The sequence below is a fragment of the Micromys minutus genome (genome assembly GCF_963924665.1).
Source record: "Micromys minutus genome assembly, chromosome: 29".
Lineage (NCBI taxonomy): Eukaryota > Metazoa > Chordata > Mammalia > Rodentia > Muridae > Micromys > Micromys minutus.
Genome location: NC_137964.1, coordinates 11,965,831 through 11,982,932, shown reverse-complemented (window position 1 = coordinate 11,982,932; position 17,102 = coordinate 11,965,831). Strand labels below are relative to the sequence as shown.

At 48.2% G+C, this 17,102-nt stretch overlaps 1 protein-coding gene across 1 annotated transcript; it reads right to left on the bottom strand.

The window, feature by feature from the left end:
* Positions 1-537: 537 nt before the first annotated feature.
* LOC308439460 (paired immunoglobulin-like type 2 receptor alpha) lies at positions 538-12,237 on the bottom strand (the record flags this gene model as incomplete). Its single annotated transcript, XM_080941271.1, has 7 exons — positions 538-660; positions 819-850; positions 1,061-1,107; positions 2,591-2,621; positions 7,371-7,574; positions 11,453-11,836; positions 12,150-12,237. The coding sequence occupies 7 exons, from the start codon at positions 12,235-12,237 to the stop codon at positions 538-540; spliced, it is 909 nt and encodes a 302-aa protein (XP_080797397.1).
* Positions 12,238-17,102: the final 4,865 nt, after the last annotated feature.

Here is a 17,102-nt window from a genome sequence, read left to right as displayed (position 1 = left end):
ATAGGAAGCTGGGGACAGCAGTGAGACCCAGAGCTGGGGGAACCTCCAGAAAAGCATGTCTGAGCCTGAGCTACCTCCTAGGAGCTACCTGGCCTCAGGCAAACACCTTAGCCACCTGGTGTTTATTTTAGCTCCATGTCTCGCACCATCTATCTAGGGTTTGGGCTGATGTCCGTGCAGTGGTACATGGTAACCAGTCACACCATGTGCTGGTTATTACACTCACAGATGTGGGTGCACATCATGGAGTCTACCTGCCAGCATTTAGGATCCTTGCCTGGGCTGCTAGAAAAAGTGATGGAGGAGAGTCCTTAGAGGGTCAGAAGGGTCACATGAGTCTTTTCCTTAGATTCATTTAATCAGATTCTGTGGATCCTTTTTGTTTTTGTGAAAAAGGCCTAGGAAGTTAGAAAAGGGAACTGGGAGTTTCTCTGTGGTCAGACTCTGACGAATTTCTGTGTTTGCCTGTAGTGGAAGCTGGGAGTTTACCCACCATAAACAAAGGTCACTCTAAGAGCGTTACCCAGACCGACCCACTCATTTGGCCTTTATGGTGGAGTACACTGTCTCTTCCTGGGGGTTCCCGTGGACAGGCAGGCTGGGCGCTGTTCCTGGTGAGGTCGGTCTTGAGACGGAGATGGAGGCATACACAATGTTATCCTGAGGGAGACACGAGAGGTCAGATGGCAGAGGGGTGGTTGGGGCTATAAAGTAGCAGCTGCAGCCCAAGTGTCCTGTCCACACTGAAGGCCTCCACCTGTCCACCACCTTCTTTGACACCCTTTCACTCTCTTCAGGCCCGAGTCTGAGTTTCTTACCTTAGGGTTCTCTTTGGGATCCACACATTGCCCTAGAGAAAAAGGAACATGGAGTGCTGAAGTCAGGCAGCATGACAGGAGAGCAGACATGGCTAGGAGTTCCCACGTGAGGTAGACATCTTGGTTACATGGAAGGACAGTGGGGGCTGGGGTCTGAAGGGATGTACTGAGGGGAATGCTTATGAAAGTGTGGAGTCTTGGGAAAAGAGCCAAGTGTGAAAACAAGAAGCTGACAGGATTACCTTCATGGCCAACACTCTCATATTTCTCACTTTTTCCCAATGACTCCCTGCATAGAAACAAGATGGGCAACATATTACAGGCTGGACAAGAAATTAAGACATTTGGGGCTGGGGTGGCTCAGTAAGGTGGTTGACACATGAGCATGAAGACCTGAGTTCAGATCCCCACACCCACATAAAGCTAGAGAGGTGGAGCCAGGCAGATGAATCCCGGGGCTCACTGGTCAAGTGGCTCAGACTAACTGATGAGCTCCATTCAGAGAGAGACCCTGTCTCAAAGATAACGCAGAGGGCCAGAGAGATGCTTCAGTCGGTAAAAGTGGCTGCTTCACAAACATGAAGACCCAAGTTGAGATCCCCAGGACCCATGTAAAAGATTCAGGGCCTTGAAGTGAGCCTTGAAGAGGGAGTGCAGACAGGTAGATCCCCGAAGCGCATTGTCTGGCCAGGCTGGCTGAACTGATGAGCTTCAGGTTAGTGAGAGGAGGGGAGAAACTGAGGAGAGTCACCACATAGACATATGATTCCATACATATGAGACAAACACAACATACATGCAGGAACACAAAATAGAATGGAGAATGACTAAGGAGTACATGGCATTGACCTCTGACCTCTACACACAGGCACATGTACATCTGTACATGCATGAACACACAGGAACATGTAATATCACATACAGAACTGAGCATGATTATATATGCATGTAATCTCTGTACTCAGGAGGTGGAGACAGGAGGACTCCTGGTGCTCGCTGGCCAATCAATCTGGTCTAGTTGGTGAGTTCCAGACCAGTGGAAGATTCTGTCTCCAACAATGACAACAGCAACAACAACAAAACCAACTGGGGTCTGGTGCAGTGACTTAGTGGTTAAGGCCTTGCCATTAAGACTGACAACCCGAGTTTCACCCCAAGGATCCATAAAGTAGTAGGAAAGAGCCAACTCTCAGAATTTGTCCTTAGTCTTCTACACACATGCCATGTCAAGCTTACACACACACACACACACACACACACACACGTGCACACAAAAAATGTAATACAAATAATTATTTTTAAAAAGCGGATGGCATCTGAGAACACATGCCCACACACAGGCAAGCCAACCATTGGACTGAGAATGGGACCCCAATGGAGGAGTTATAGAAAGGACTGAAGGAGCTGAAGAGGTTTGCAACCCCATAGGAAGAACAGCAATATCAACCAACCAGACCCCCCCAGAGCTCCCAGGGACTAAAACACCAAACAAAGGGTACACATGGGAGGACCCATGGCTCTTATTGGACTTCAATGGGAGGAGAGGTCCATGGTCCTGTCAGGCTTTATACCCCAGTGTAGGGGAATGCCAGGGTGGGAGGTGGGAGTTAGTGGGTGGGTGGGGGAGCATCCTCATAGAAGCAGTGGGGGATGAGGATGGATTAGGGGGGTTTCCAGAGGGGAAACCGGGAAAGGGATAACATATAAAATGTAAATAAATAAAAAGTCCAGGAGAAAAGATGACTGGCTGCTCTTGCAGAGATGGCACTCACCTGGCTGGGGTCTCAGCTTTAGTTCTCTGGCCTGTGGGAAAGAAACGGTGTCAGTGTGACATTGGTGCTGCCCTCTTGTTCAGATCACCTTCAGAGAATGGGGCTGGGCAAAGAAACTGCCTGTGGCAGTCAAGGAAAAGCTTGGAAGTCGCTCTGCAAGGCTGTTGTCTTACTAGCAACCCCTCCTCCCAAATCTCTGCCTGGTCTATGCCCCATCCTGTCTCCTTCCCATCCTGGTCCTGGTCCTTCACCTTACTTGGAGATCCCTCTCATCTCATACCAGATTCACACTACACTTCCTTTTTGCTCCTTTAGAAACTGCCTCTTTCTAGATTGTATTTCATTCTACTGGTCTATTTGTCTTGGTGCATACTGTGCTGTTTTAATTACTATAGATTTTAGGGGTTTTTGAAATTGCTACTTATTTATTATAAGTTAGTTTGTGTGGAGGTCAGAGGTCAACTTGCAGGAGTGGCTCCCAGGGAACTTCACTCAGGTTCTCAGGTTCTTAGGCTTGGAGATCGACTCCTTTACCCTTTGAGTACAACTGTAGCTTCATTTAAAAAAAAGATTTATTTATTTTAGTTTTATGAGTACACTGTTGCTGTCTTCAGACACACCAGAAGAGGGCATCAGATCTCTGGAATTGAACTCAGACCCTCAGGTAGAGCAGTCAGTGCTCTTAACCACTGAGCCATCTCTCCAGCCCTTAAAACAATTAAAAAAAAAAAAAGAATTTCTAGATTGTGTGCATCTGTGTGGGGGCATATGCATATGAGAACAAACGCCTGCAGGATTCAGGAGAGGGCGTTAGATACCCCTAACGCTTCAGTCCATCACAGGCGACTGTGAGCTGCGATGTGGGGGGAGGGTTGCTAGAAACAGAGCCCAGGTTCTCTGCAAGAGCAGCCGGTGCTCTAACTCCTGAGCCATCCCTCCAAGCCCTCTTGCAACTTTTAATAATTTCCTAGATAAGGCAGTGGGAGGCCCCCATTATCGGCCATCTTGTTGGTGGTGTCATGTTGTTTCATTTCGTCTTGTTTTGTTTGTTTTCGAGAGTGGAGTAACTGGAGAAGAACTGCCACTGTAGTTTAAACGGGAATTATTTCAAGCCCACTGGTGGTTGTTGAAATGCAGATGCTTTGAACATTATGCCTTTACTTATTTTTCTTGCACCAATGTTTTGCCTGCTTGTATGTCTGTCCCACCCATGTGTGCCTGGTTCCTGTGGCAGTCAGGGAAGGGATCAGATCTCCTGGAGCAGGAGTTACAGGCAACTGTGAACCACTGTGTGGGTGCTGGGACTCGAACCCAGGTCCTCTGCAAGAGCAACCAGTGCTCTTAACCACGTGAGCCAGTCCCTTTAGCATAAACATCTTAACTAATTTTCCCATTTTATGAAGGAGAGAGATGCTTCCTACTCCCTGCTTTTTCCTTTTTCTTTCCTTCAACAATGCCACCCACTATGTTTTGGAGAACAAGTTAGCTGGCTCCTCAGTTTAGCCTTTTTCCTAAATGTTTTACTTTACCTTTTTAGGCTTAAGATTTATTTGTAAGTATGAGTGATTGTGTGACTGTGTATCATGTGGGTTCCCATGCCCAAGGAAGACAGAAGAGAGCACTGAACCCCTGAAGCTAGGCTTACAGGTGGTTGTGAGCTGCCCCGCATGGGTGTTGGGAACCAAACTTGGATCCTCTGCGAGAGCAGCAAGTATTCCTAACCACTGAGCCACCTCTCTATGTTCTTTCTTTTGACTTAAAATATAAGCTTTTTTTTTTTTAAGGTCAGCTGTCAGATCCATATAGGCATCACAAGTGTAATATATGCCCAACTCATCTGTGAACTTGCCCCTGTGGAGGTTTGAATGAGAAATCTTCCCCATAGGTTCATCTATTTGAACACTTGGCCTGGCTGGGGAGGTTATAGAGCATTTAGGAGGGGCAGGCTTTCTGGAAGAGGTATGTGCCACTGGGTGTGGGATTTGAGGTCCTATTGTCCCGCTTCACTTCCAGCTTTCTCTGTTTTCTGCATAGCTCGAAGATGTGACTGCCCAGTGTCCTCTTCAGCTGCTCACCATTATTCACCTTCTTCCTGGAACCGCAAGCTAAAACGAACGCTTCTTTCCACAAGTTATACTTGGTCCTGATGCAGCAGTGGGAAAGTGACCATCCTCACATACCCTCAGACAGGCTTCCTCTTTCGGTCCCTGTATGGCTGGGGGGTTGCGGTCTGTATATGGCTGGGTGGTTGCGGTCTGTATATGGCTGGGTGGTTGCGGTCTGTATATGGCTGGGTGGTTGCGGTCTGTATATGGCTGGGTGGTTGTGGTCTGTATATGGCTGGGGGGTTGCGGTCTGTATATGGCTGGGTGGTTGTGGTCCCTGTGTGGCTGGGTGGTTTCATCACTGTTTTTCAACAAACTTGAGACGTATTTTTGCTTTCTGGTCCCATGTCTTCGTGCACTTCCCCTGAACTTCTCCTAAGAGTCTACTCACTGATTTCTGTTTTTCTTTGAGGTCTTCCAAACCCAAGGATGACCTTGGACCGCTGATCCTCCTTCCTGCATCTTCCACACATTGTGGTTATAGACACACGGAACCACGTCGGGCCAGTCACAATGTCTGGGTGCTTTTGTCTCAAGCTTTTCCTGGCTCTGGCCATTCCTCTCCTTGTGCAGCCCTACTGTGTTAAACCCTTGTAGACTGACCCACCTCCAACCCATTCACCACACCGTAAGAATGTAATGTTAGACTCCGGATGCTGTTTCACCCACAGCACCCACAGCAACCTGTTCCCTCTCACGGATACACTAGGGGGACGCTGTGATTTTCCAGGTGACAGACTTCCAGCTAGGCCCGAGGTTTCTCACCTGGGAAGTAATTTTACATCAAACAGGGTATCAGTGGCCACACATCCTGCCCTTCCCTGGCACATTTCTATCTCCCTCCTGGTACAGAATTGTGCTATGAAGTCACTCGAGTTCTCAGAAAGCTGCAAAGAAACCCTGCTGTTCTCATTAAAGCCCCTGTCACATTGGGGCCCGAATTCTCCTTAGAGCCCCCTGACATGCTGTCATCTTTCTGTTTGTCCATGGAATGGATAACTATAAAAAGAAACTCCTTCCTCTCCAGTAGTCTGCCTCAGTAACCCTCTTGAACCCCCATCTGAGAACGTCCCCACACATTGATGCCATCACAGCAGGAAGCCGAGGCGGCCATTTATTTCATTTTGCACCTGATCTCAGAGGCTTTGGGACCTGACTTATAAGGTTCCCTCCTGTCATCTGTCTCCTCTACTAGCACCACACACCACAGGAGTTCTTGGTATGTCTGGAAGGCCAGGAAGTGTCCTCTATGTGGCTCCTGGCACCTTCTTGGTTCTTTTGTGGAAGGGAGGCAGGGCTCAGAAAAATTCTCATAAAGTCTAAGCTGGTCTTGAACTCAAAAATCTTCCTTCCTCTACCTCCCAAGTGTAGTGACTGCAGGGGTGGACCACCATTGGCTGTCATTGTTTTTATTTTATTATATCTATTTATTTACCATGTATGTGAGTATACACATGCCATGGTGTGTGTGTGTGTGTGTGTGTGTGTGTGTGTGTGTGTGTGTGTATGTGTGTGTGTATGTATGTGTGTATGTATGTGTGTCTGTGTGTGTGTATGTGTGTGTGTATGTGTGTGTGTGTGTATGTGTGTGTGTATGTATGTGTGTATGTATGTGTGTCTGTGTGTGTGTATGTGTGTGTGTATGTGTGTGTGTGTGTGTGTGTGTGTGTGTGTGTATGTGTGTGCTCACACACACTTTGGTCATTGCCAGTGCCTTGACCTCCTGAGCCATTTCACTGCTTCTGACTGTCATTATTTATTCTTTGACTCTATATTATTTGTCTTCCTTTGAGAGTTCATCTAACTACCCACCTCTCCTCTGACTGCATCTGTCAACACCACAGCTCTTTCCAGAATGAACACTCAGCCCTCAGGACATCCCCCCTCCCCCACAGAATTAGAGACTTGGTGCTTCATCTGCTTGTGATCCCCCAGTTTCAAGTCAGATTTTGGGAAGTGAAGGGACACAGCCGAGCTGAGGCAACTTCCTGTCTGCTCTGCTTTCCCCCTGGCTTTCTCCCAGGCAGGTCCTTTCTCCTCTGAAAGCCAAAGGAGTGGGCTGGAGACAGATGACTAAGTCAACAGAGAAGAACCGAGATGTGACTGGACGGGGCGGTTCGAAAACCTGACCCTGCAGACGTTTCACTTGAGTTCGCTTAAAGCAGATTCTGAGGGGCATGAGCACACCTGCAGCCATCCAAACCAAAACCACGCTGACAAAAAGACCATAGATCTGCACCCCAGGGACAGAGAGGGAGGAGGCCAGAAGCCAACCTTTCCTCACTCCTCAGTAGCTGTCCACATTATCACCACCATCACCACCACCACCACATTATCACCACCATCACCACCACCACCACCATCATCAATTTACTTTTTAAAGACAGGATCTCTCACTGGGACCCGAGGCTCACCAATTGGGCTAGCATGGCTAGCCATCAAGTTCTAGGGATCATCCTGTCTCTACCCCAACACCCCCAGCACTGGGATTCCATGCATTATTGGTGTCAGAACTCAGGTCCTCATGCTTTCGCGGCCAGCACAGTTACCGAGTGAGCTATCTCCGGAGCCCTAGGATCTGCACTGTAAACAATCGCCATCGATGACTCTGGTGTAGATTGTTCTGTGGAAACACCCAGGAAGTGTGATCGGCGGTGCAGTCTTGGACCACTTACCTTGCCTTCTCTTGCACCCGAGGAACACTATCAATCCCAGAACCCCAGCCAGGAACACAGCAGCAGCCATTACCAACCCAATTGTGGCTTGCGGATGCGGGCCACTGCTGACTCCATCGTTCGAGCCTTTTGTGATGTCATTTCGGGTGAATGCAGAATTTGCAGCGGTGATGCTCGGAAGTGTAGTGGGGGTGCTGGTGGTGGCTGGAAGAGAGCAAGGAAGTCAGCATGGAACTTCCTGGCAAGAGTGAAGATCTAAAGGTGCCTCTGCTGCCCTCTTTGCCCATCAGACTACTGAAGCAATGGACTCCAAGGAATTGGAACCACCCAAGGGATGCTGGGAGAAGGTAAAAAGGTTGGAGCCCGAAGCCAGCCAGAGGAAGAACTGGTCTCCCAGAAAGACTGTTAGTTCACAGGGTTCTGACAACTCCTCAGAGCAGTTTGCAGGAGATTGGAGACAATGGTGGCTCACTGGTGGGTGGGGCCATGCGGGGGCCAAGTGGGCCTGCTTAGCTATGCCTTCCATTTAAGTCTAAACCTCAGGCCAGGATCTGTCAAAACCCCAAATATGGACTTAGCACAGTGGCACTGGACCTCCTTGTTCCTCTTCCCAGTTTGGCCATGTTGAGCAAACCTCTTTCCTCTGCTTGTCATTGTGACCTGTTCCTTTAATTGTCTCCTTGAGGACAGATGGCTAGGCCTAGCTTGTCAGAGCTTCCGGGGTCCAAGCTTTGACTCTATAATCAAGGGACAGGTGGGTTCTTCTTGGATTGAAGACATGGCTATCTTGTCTCTTGTGGGGGATGGGGAACAGCTCTCAGAGGCTCACACAGGAAGAAGGGAACAAGGGCAGAGGTTGAGAATCTGGAGAGCAATGATGACTTGCTACATCCTGGTAGGATGTCCTCAGACCCTCATCAGTCACAAAGAGCAATCTCTAAGTCACACACATCAAAGCACTTTCTTTCTAAAAACAATTCTCATTAGAACAGAAGCAGCTGCAAGTGCAGGCAACATTGTTCCTAAAGACATGGATTATTACCCAAAAATAGGCGCAGCTTACCCGCCTATGCGGTATTGGTCAGGGAGGCCCCAGGGCCCTCAATGCATCATAGGCTATGGCCATTGCTCTCGATGACCCACCATAACTAGACGGTAAGAACCTATTGCTGTGTGTGAGGGTACATACCCTTCCCTATACACACATGCACACAAGCATGAGCATGCACACGAGCGCACACACGGTGGAGATGTGCACCGGAAGAGGCTTGTGGTGTCTCTTCCAGCATCCTCCAGCTATTCCTCAGGGTGTGGTCTCTCCATGAAATAAGGGCTCGAGTGTCAGCCATGTTGAAAGCCAACAAACACCAGCAATCCTCCTGCCTCCACCTTCTTGGAACCAACGTTCCAATGTTACAAATGTACAAGCATGTGCAGGCCACCCAGCTTCCTATGTGGGTACTGTGATTTTGAGCGTCTGTCTTCACAGTCACAAAACTTAAACCACTCTTAACATTTTCTTTTAAAAAGCAAAGTCCCGTGTAGCCTAGACAGGCCTTGAACTTGCTGTGGAGGTAAAACGACTGTGAACCTCAGATCTCTGCCTCTACTCTGAAGTCCTGAGATTTCAGGTGTGTCCCACCCCCCAAAATCATGTGAGATGGTACACACCTTTAATCCCAGCATTTGAGAGGCAGAGGCAGGCAGACCTCTGTGAGTTCAAGGCCAGCCTAGTCTACATAGCAGGCTCTAAACCATCTAGGACTGCATACTGAGACTGTTTCAAAAAACGTAGTGTTATTGACGTAAATATATTAATATAAGACAAGCATCTGAACTATGCAGTACACGGTTCAGTAGCTTAGAGCGCATTCATCTGAGGTGATTCTACCATCTCTATTCGCTTCCAGAACTTTCTTCAATGAAATATTTCCTTTGTTGCCCTAGTGGATTTTAATAATGTATGTATTAATAAAATAACAGGCAGAAATGTTAAGTTTATAAGTTAATTAAAAGAATTAATTAATGAATTGGCAGAGCCAGTCTAGTGTGCATGTGGGGACAAACAGAAAAAACATAGTGTGTCTGACTGAAGCAGAGAGAGACATGGCTGCCTTACAGTGACTGTTATACCAAGTGCCTAATGGGTTATCTCAAAATGTCTGGAGAGAACATCAAAGGAGGAAGAGAGAGGGGATTGGGAAGAATGGAAATTCAGAAAAGGCCATTTAGGGAATCCTGTAGGAGGCACAGAAAACAGATGTATGGCTGCCCAGCTAGTTTGGCTGTGGAGTTTATCCTGAACCAGCACAGGGGTCAAGATGAGGGCAGTGGTTTGCCAGGGAGGGCGGGTGGGTCTAACCTAGAAGAAGGGACAGCCTATTTATCACATTAACAACATAATTACTGATGATCAATTGTTATTTGGCAATTAATTTTATATTTTATTTTCCATAAATTTATGTTTTATTGAATTTTGCACACATACATATTTGTATATGAGTTCATGTGTGTGTATATATGTTCATGTGTGTGTATGTGTGTGTGTGTGTGTGTGTGAAGGCCAGAGGTCAACCTTGGGTGTTCTTTAGACATTATATACCTTATTTTGTAAGTCAGGCCATGTGAGAACCTGTAACCCACAACCCATGGGAGATGCAGACAGGACCAGTGGGGATTTGTAGTCTTAGACCAAACCAGTGAGCTCCAGGTTCAGTGAGAGACCCTGCCTCAAAGGAATGAAGTGGGCCTTCCTAGAGGAGGACCCCCAATGTCTACCTCTAGTCTCCATAAGCACAAAGTGGTGCATATGTATACACACACACACACACACACACACACACAAACACACACAAGAGAGACACTCTCACACACACACAGAGCACACACACAGACACTCACACACAGAGCACACACATACAAAGAAACACACACAAACAGAGTGCACACACACAGACACACACATATAGGGTACACACACAGAGAGACACACACAAAGAAACACACACATAGAGAGCATGATCGAGAGAGAGACACACACATAGAATACACACACACAGAAACAAACACAGAGAGACACTCACACACACAGAACACACACACAGAGACACACACAAACACACACAGAGCACACACACAACTTAAATGATATGCATGCTCTACAAAATTAAGACAGAAGGGAGGCAAGAAATAGAGTGAACTCAAGCAGAAGTCTTTCATCTACTGGCTAAGAGAAGCTTGGGGGAAAATGGTCCCTTTCAAGGTCTGGGCATCCTCAGCGTGGCCTTGAGCAGGGGTTGAGCTCTGCTGGCCTCTGGGTCTCACTCTGTCCATAGACCATGTGAGTGCCCAGCAGTGGTGACTGGCAGAGACTGGGGTAATGCCCACACAGTAGGTAGGCTGGGCCTGTGTGCACCCTTCACGATGCAGTTACAGCTACAGTGGAGGAGGTGAAGTAAACAGGAAACCAGACCATGGAAAGAACATGAGGGTCCAGGTGGGAAAGACAGGGCGTGGGGGGTGTTGAGGAGGAAGGAGGGAGAAGAAGAAAATGAGGGAGGAGAAAAAGAAACTGAGGGAGAGGTAGGGCATAGCCTTAGAGATTGGTGAAGTAGGGAGAGCCAGAGGTGCACAGGGACAAAAAGCTACCTACTGAGGAAGCCATGAGATAGGGTGTAAGCCTTTGATCTAACCAATCCTCTGACACAGGACCAAGGGAAGGCTGCACCATCCTAGAGAAGCCAGATGCACATGGATTTCTAGCAGTGAGGGTGGGGGTGGGCAGGATGAAGGTAGTGCCAGTTTGGAGAAAGAAGCAGGAAACTGGGTCATCTGGGAAGAGCTGAGGCCCAGAAATAGGGCAGAAATCTAAGGGTGCACTGAGGGGCCAGCTTAGAGAAAGCTGCTAAGGTTTGCAGATGATTATGGAAAAGAGAAAAGCCAAAGATGGCAGAGCTCTGAGGAGGGGAGAGAACACATGAGAAAAATCTTTGGGAAAAATCAGAAGTCAAGGTTCTCTAATAACTTCTACGGTATGAGGAAGCCAGGGGCCACTAAAGCCAGGGTTGGGATGAACTCACCACGCATCACTTTGAGATGGGTCCCAGGGATCGACTGCCATTCCTTCACTCCCTCAGTTGTTTGCATATGAACACGACCAAAGTATGAGGCCTGGTCAGTCTCCTTCAAGTTCAGGATTCTGAGGACTCCGGATGTCTGACCCTGTGTCCAGTTCAGGATGAGCCGGTCCTTGAAGTGCTCATGTGTGAGAGGTTGGGAGGAGTTGTAGATGAATTCCCCATGGAAGTTCTTCCATCTCCAGGCAATGCTCATCTGTGGATCCCTTGCCAACTTCCAGGGGAAGAAGAAGGAGAAGGGGATCTCGATGGAGCCGCCCTGGACTCCAGAGAGGAGATATTCTTGGTAGACCCCATAGTTATTTTCTCTGTTGGATCCAGCTGAGTTCCCTGGGAAAGATGGGGAGAATCTGAAGCCACTGCAAAGAACAGTGACAGGAGGAAGATGGAAAGGAAAATCCAGAAAAACTTGGGCCATCATCCACAGGCAGGTGTAGGACATAGAACAGAATTGTCCCTAAGGCTAGTGGGACAAGAAAGGGAGGGAAGGTTGGGTTGGCTCTCTCTGAGGGATGAGTTTTCTTGGGGTAAATAGCCTGGCTGGCTTCTCTAGCAGACACCTGTCCACATGATACCCACTGTTCTGAGCCCCACTGTCCCCTCCTGTGGTTCAGTCCCTGCTAGTGATGTCCCCAGCACTCACCAGGGTGCAGACATGCTGCTGACAGCAGAAGAAGCAGGATCTGAGCCATGGCCAGAGTCCCTCCAGGAAGCACAAACAGCAGAGCCATCAGGAAGGGGATGCCTAGGGACACAGGGGTGCCCAACGTCCAGAGAGAACCAGGGTAAAGTGAGACACATGCTCAGACCGTCTCATGTGGAGGACTGCGTTGGGGGCAGGCCCTCTCCATCTCCACCTCCTTGTGGCAAGCAACTTCCTTTATTCTTCTGGCTTCTTCTTTTCCCATGTTGCAGAAGATCCGCACTGTGGTCACTGACAACATTAGGCCCTTGGGCCCAGCCCCCATTTTTGTCTGGGAGACATGCCTAGACCTTGGCATGGCTGTTTCTCCTCTCTGACACCTTGACCTTCTGTATGTGTAATGTTCCATTTCCTAAGTGGCTTGTTCTCCAAGTCTCCTTTCTTCTGGGTTCCCTCTATTCCTCCCCTCCCCCTCCTCAGTCTCTTCCTCATTATGTCTCCCACCTTGGTGGCTGTGTGGGTCTCTCTCTGATAATCTCCTGTAAGGAAGTTGTCAGTCTCTAAAGCACGTCAGACACAGTTAGGAATGTGGTGATGAGGAAACACATTCAGTCCCCAGCCTCAGCACGGTGACCTCCTTACCCTGCTCCTCCTTCCCCCTCCCTGCTCACATCGGCAATTTGGCATTTCATGTTCTTTAGACATCTTCACAGTTCCTAGGCAGAACCAAGGCCTGGTGGACTCTGTCTGGATCCTTGTGGCTCAGTCTCCATCTTCTTTGGCTTCTTGTATTCTAAAGCTACTCCAGTTTCTAAGGAAGCCTTTCTGCTTTCCCTCCTCCCACCATAACACTCACTCAGAAGATGAAAGCAGAGATCAGAGAAGCCCTGGCACATGTCACATGACACCAACATGGCCGATTGACTGGACTTTAGTCACACTGAGTTCTTGCAGTCTTCCATTCCACACAGAGACTTCTGTTGGTCAGCTCAGAGCACTCATGTCTCACTCAAGACATAAGACCTGGGATGTGTCTGACAGTGGACACAGCTGGCCTGTGTCTTGGGTGGAGACATGAGTGGTTAGGACAGAGGCTGTGGTGACATCAGGACTGTTTCTAAGGTTTATTCTAGCCTTCCCCAGCACATGGTGCCATCGGCTCCCTGAAAGGCAGGAAGACATGTCTGTACCAGAGAAAGTGACATCATCCTCCCTGAGTGACATGTGCAGAGGTAACTTCCCATTTCCTTACTTTCTGGTATTGATTGCTTTGTCCACCCTTCCCTCAGCTGGCTATGAGCCTGTCCTCTCTCATGTCTGCTTCTCTGTCCTCTTCACAGTCTCTTGGTCCTCAGATCCCGAGACCCCAGTCAGGAACAATCTCTTACGGCCTCACCGCCAGCCACTCACAGACAGATTTCTGTACCCAGAGTACCCTTGGAGACACTGAGGCACAGAACCTTTGTGATGAGTTGGCTTCATATGGAAGGTCTAGGGAGCTGTGTGTGTGAATGTGGTGTGTGTGTGTGTGTGTGTGTGTGTGTGTAAATTCGATCTCAAGTTGCCTAACTTGGTCCTTGAACCTGTTGTGCAGCTGAGAATGACCGTGAATGACAAGAGGTCCTCCTGCCTGGTTCCCCATGACCTGGGGTTACAGGTGTGCACCATCATGCCCCTTTATCTCTCATTGGACATAGATCCTTGGGTTCTGCCCATGCCCAGAAGGTGAGCACTCTTCCACATGAACCAAATCTTAACGTTGAGTGTTTATCTTTTAGCAGCAGTGAGGTGTGTGAGGATGCTCTCCTGGTCAGGAGTCCTTACCTCCATATTACATCTGCCTTTCCATTAATCTCTGGGCTCTCTTGGTAAACAGTGACTCAATTGCTAAGTCACACAGGAAGGGGCTGGACCTGACAATATTGCCCTATGTCATGTGCTGGACCACAACATTTTACACAGCAGGCTCTGGTGGGCTCCTCAGGATCCCAGCTGCCCCTGTGCCCTGTTCCACCACTGCCACCTGCTGGCTCCTTAATCCCAAGTCCTGCTGTGGATTCATGTTGAATTCCTATGTGAACCCTGCTGTAGGAACAGACAAACACGTGCATTTTCTGAGTTTGAAGCTAACCTGGACTATCCAGTTACAGGGCAGCAAGCACTACATCGGAAAATTTTTCTCAAACAAAACAAACAAACAGACAAACAAACAAACAAACAAAAGGCAAACCAAACTAAATCAAAACCAAAACCAAACAAAACCTCAAAGAAATCAAACCTCACAGATGAACAACATCCTTTTCTTTCCCACATGTGTCACACCATCTACCTACACACTCCTTGATTTCTCTTCCCTAGTGACAACACACAGACCTCAAAGTGCCCCACGCAGACAAGCCTGGGGAGAGTGGAGGGAATCTGGAGAGGGTGGTGGAAAGACAGAGGCTGGTGCGCAGACAGGAAGCTCAGGCTGCAGGAGAAGCTTTGCAATAGCACAGTTTCCTGCTGCCGTCTGACTTCTTGTTTTTCCCAGAGAGAAACATCATCATCTTCATCTGTCTCAGCTGCTTCCTACCTCAGCATGAGCACCTGCTACACCCCTTGTTGGGATTCTGTAAACCCCACCCCACAGTTACATGGCAACAGCCAGGTAAGCTCCGCCCCAAAGTGTCCTGGAACTATAAAAGAGGCTGCTTTCCCCTCCTCTCTCTCCTCTTGTCCTTACCCCCTTTGTCCCTCCTCTCACTAACCCTTCCCCCATTTCTCTCCACGTGCTTATGGCTGTTCTCTACTTCTCTATTCCTCCTCTTCTCTTTCTCTGCTCCCACAACCTTCTTAACTCTCCTCCCATTCTCTGAATAAAGTCTACTTTATATGATACTGAATCTGGTATCATAGTCGTGGCTGGTCCCTACAGGGAAGGGATTCCCACCATGGGTCAGCCAGAGGCATCCCCCTTTTCCCTACACCTCCCTGCACCTCCATGGAGCATAACTCCCCATCTTTTACCTAAGGTTGGTGCCAAAACCCAGGACATATCTTTTCATTGGTCCCGAATTGAGAAACTCCAGGTTTGCATCCCGATGCTCACTAGGTTAAACTTCGTATAACTGGTAAGCTTCCCTCCCCCACTAGTCATAGCAAACATCCACATGGTCCCAAGGGAAGACTTACTGAACTTAGAGCTCCCCCAGGGGTAAGGATCCTTTCTTTGATCCTCTTTCTAGGATCTTTGCCCTTGGGTGAGATTTCCCTGCTTCGTTTTGAGACAGTTTCTTTCTGATGAGGATGCCAGGCCTGGGAAAGTGCTCTCTGGTTCAGGATCACGGCTCTAAGTGTAGCCCCTTTACTGGCAGGGGCAATAAATCCCTATTCTCACTCACGGATCTATAGGTCTTTGCCGTCTGGTTGTCCCTATCTCATGGGATGGTTTGGTCTAATTTACAGTAAGCAGAAAGCAGTGTCTACATGGTCACTGTTCTGGCACTCCTTTGCTAGTGATCTGGAGGCTGGGTTTCCCCTCACTGCTCCTCCACCAGTGCTACAGCGTTTGCCTAGTTCACTGCATGAAGAGTAGTTCTGGCCCCAACCCATGCTTCCTGCCAGGGGCTCTGTCAGGAGGACTAGCTTCTAGTCCTCAGAAGGGATCGTTCTGCAGCCCAGTCTTTGTGCTCTGCCCTCTGCTTTGCCCTCTACAGTGCTGGTTTGCAGGTACGTTAGGTCTGGCCCCACTCCTCGCCTCCTGTTCAGGACCCTGTTTATGAGACTTGTTTCTCTGCACCTTGCTCGTGTCCTGGCTCTCTCTGTGTAGGACTCCTTCTGCCTGCTTCTAGCTACTGCCTTTGATTGTGGTTTAGCTTCTGGGCTTGAAAGCCAGACTGACTGGTCCAGGTTGCTGTGAAGACAACAAAGACCACAGGGAACTGTTGGCTAATAGACTCTGTCAGTTTTAATTAGTATATGACTGCTAAATTATAGATTATTTATTCTTATCCAGATTTCTGACTACATTGACAGCGAAGGTAACTGTAGCCTTGCAACCAAAGAAACAGACTTCTATTTTCTAACAACCAGTTCTGATACAGGCTTTTATAGAATATGATCACTTACTTCCTTACCTAAACTCGGCATCCACTAATGCTTCATGCTTCCTCTCATTGATAAAGTTCCCTTTCCCCTATACGATCCAAATATATAATTCTGGCTCCTTCTGCCCCACAAAAAGCTCAACTTTAAGATTGTTCATGTTGTTAACTCATGTTGTTATCTCTTTTGTGAACCTCATAAGCTACAGAAAACCCACAGATCTACCAAATGAACCAAATAAGACTCCACCCAGGTAAGTACATCTGCCTACAGCTCACTACCTATTCCAAAAGATGGGATTCCTATGGGGTTCAAAGGTACATCTAAGAAAAACATTTCTTTTTCATGGCAATAGCTCCTGCCACGTGGGACACTTACACAGGTTTTCCTCAACCTCACAGTTTCACTTTTCCTGATACCCCATCTCAGCTAAACTCCCACAAAACCCAGCAGATTGGTAGGTTTATCACTCCAGTTGGCAAGGAGGACCCCCGATTTCCTAGATAAGGTTTGGCCAGGCTTTACAGGGTAGGAGGTTTAGTCCTCCACAACCAAGGTCCAAAATAAGGCTTTGATAATTTGGTGGGAGGTTCCCTCCATTCCCCTTCCCCAGGGCTCTTGTGGGGCCTAGTGAGAGCATTCTCCTTTGGGTCCAGATGAAGTAGCTACCAGGAGTCTAAGTGACATCTTAATCTCTGGGCTTTGGTTGACTTTTATTACTGTTAAATTTTCCCTCTGGGACACAGGTATGGGATAAGTCAATAGTTCCCCAATGGGTAACTCGATGTCTCTGAACATACCACCCGGATCCCCACTGGAAAATTCCAAATCTCCAACACTAATGCCTCAGCTGAGGATGTGGAAACT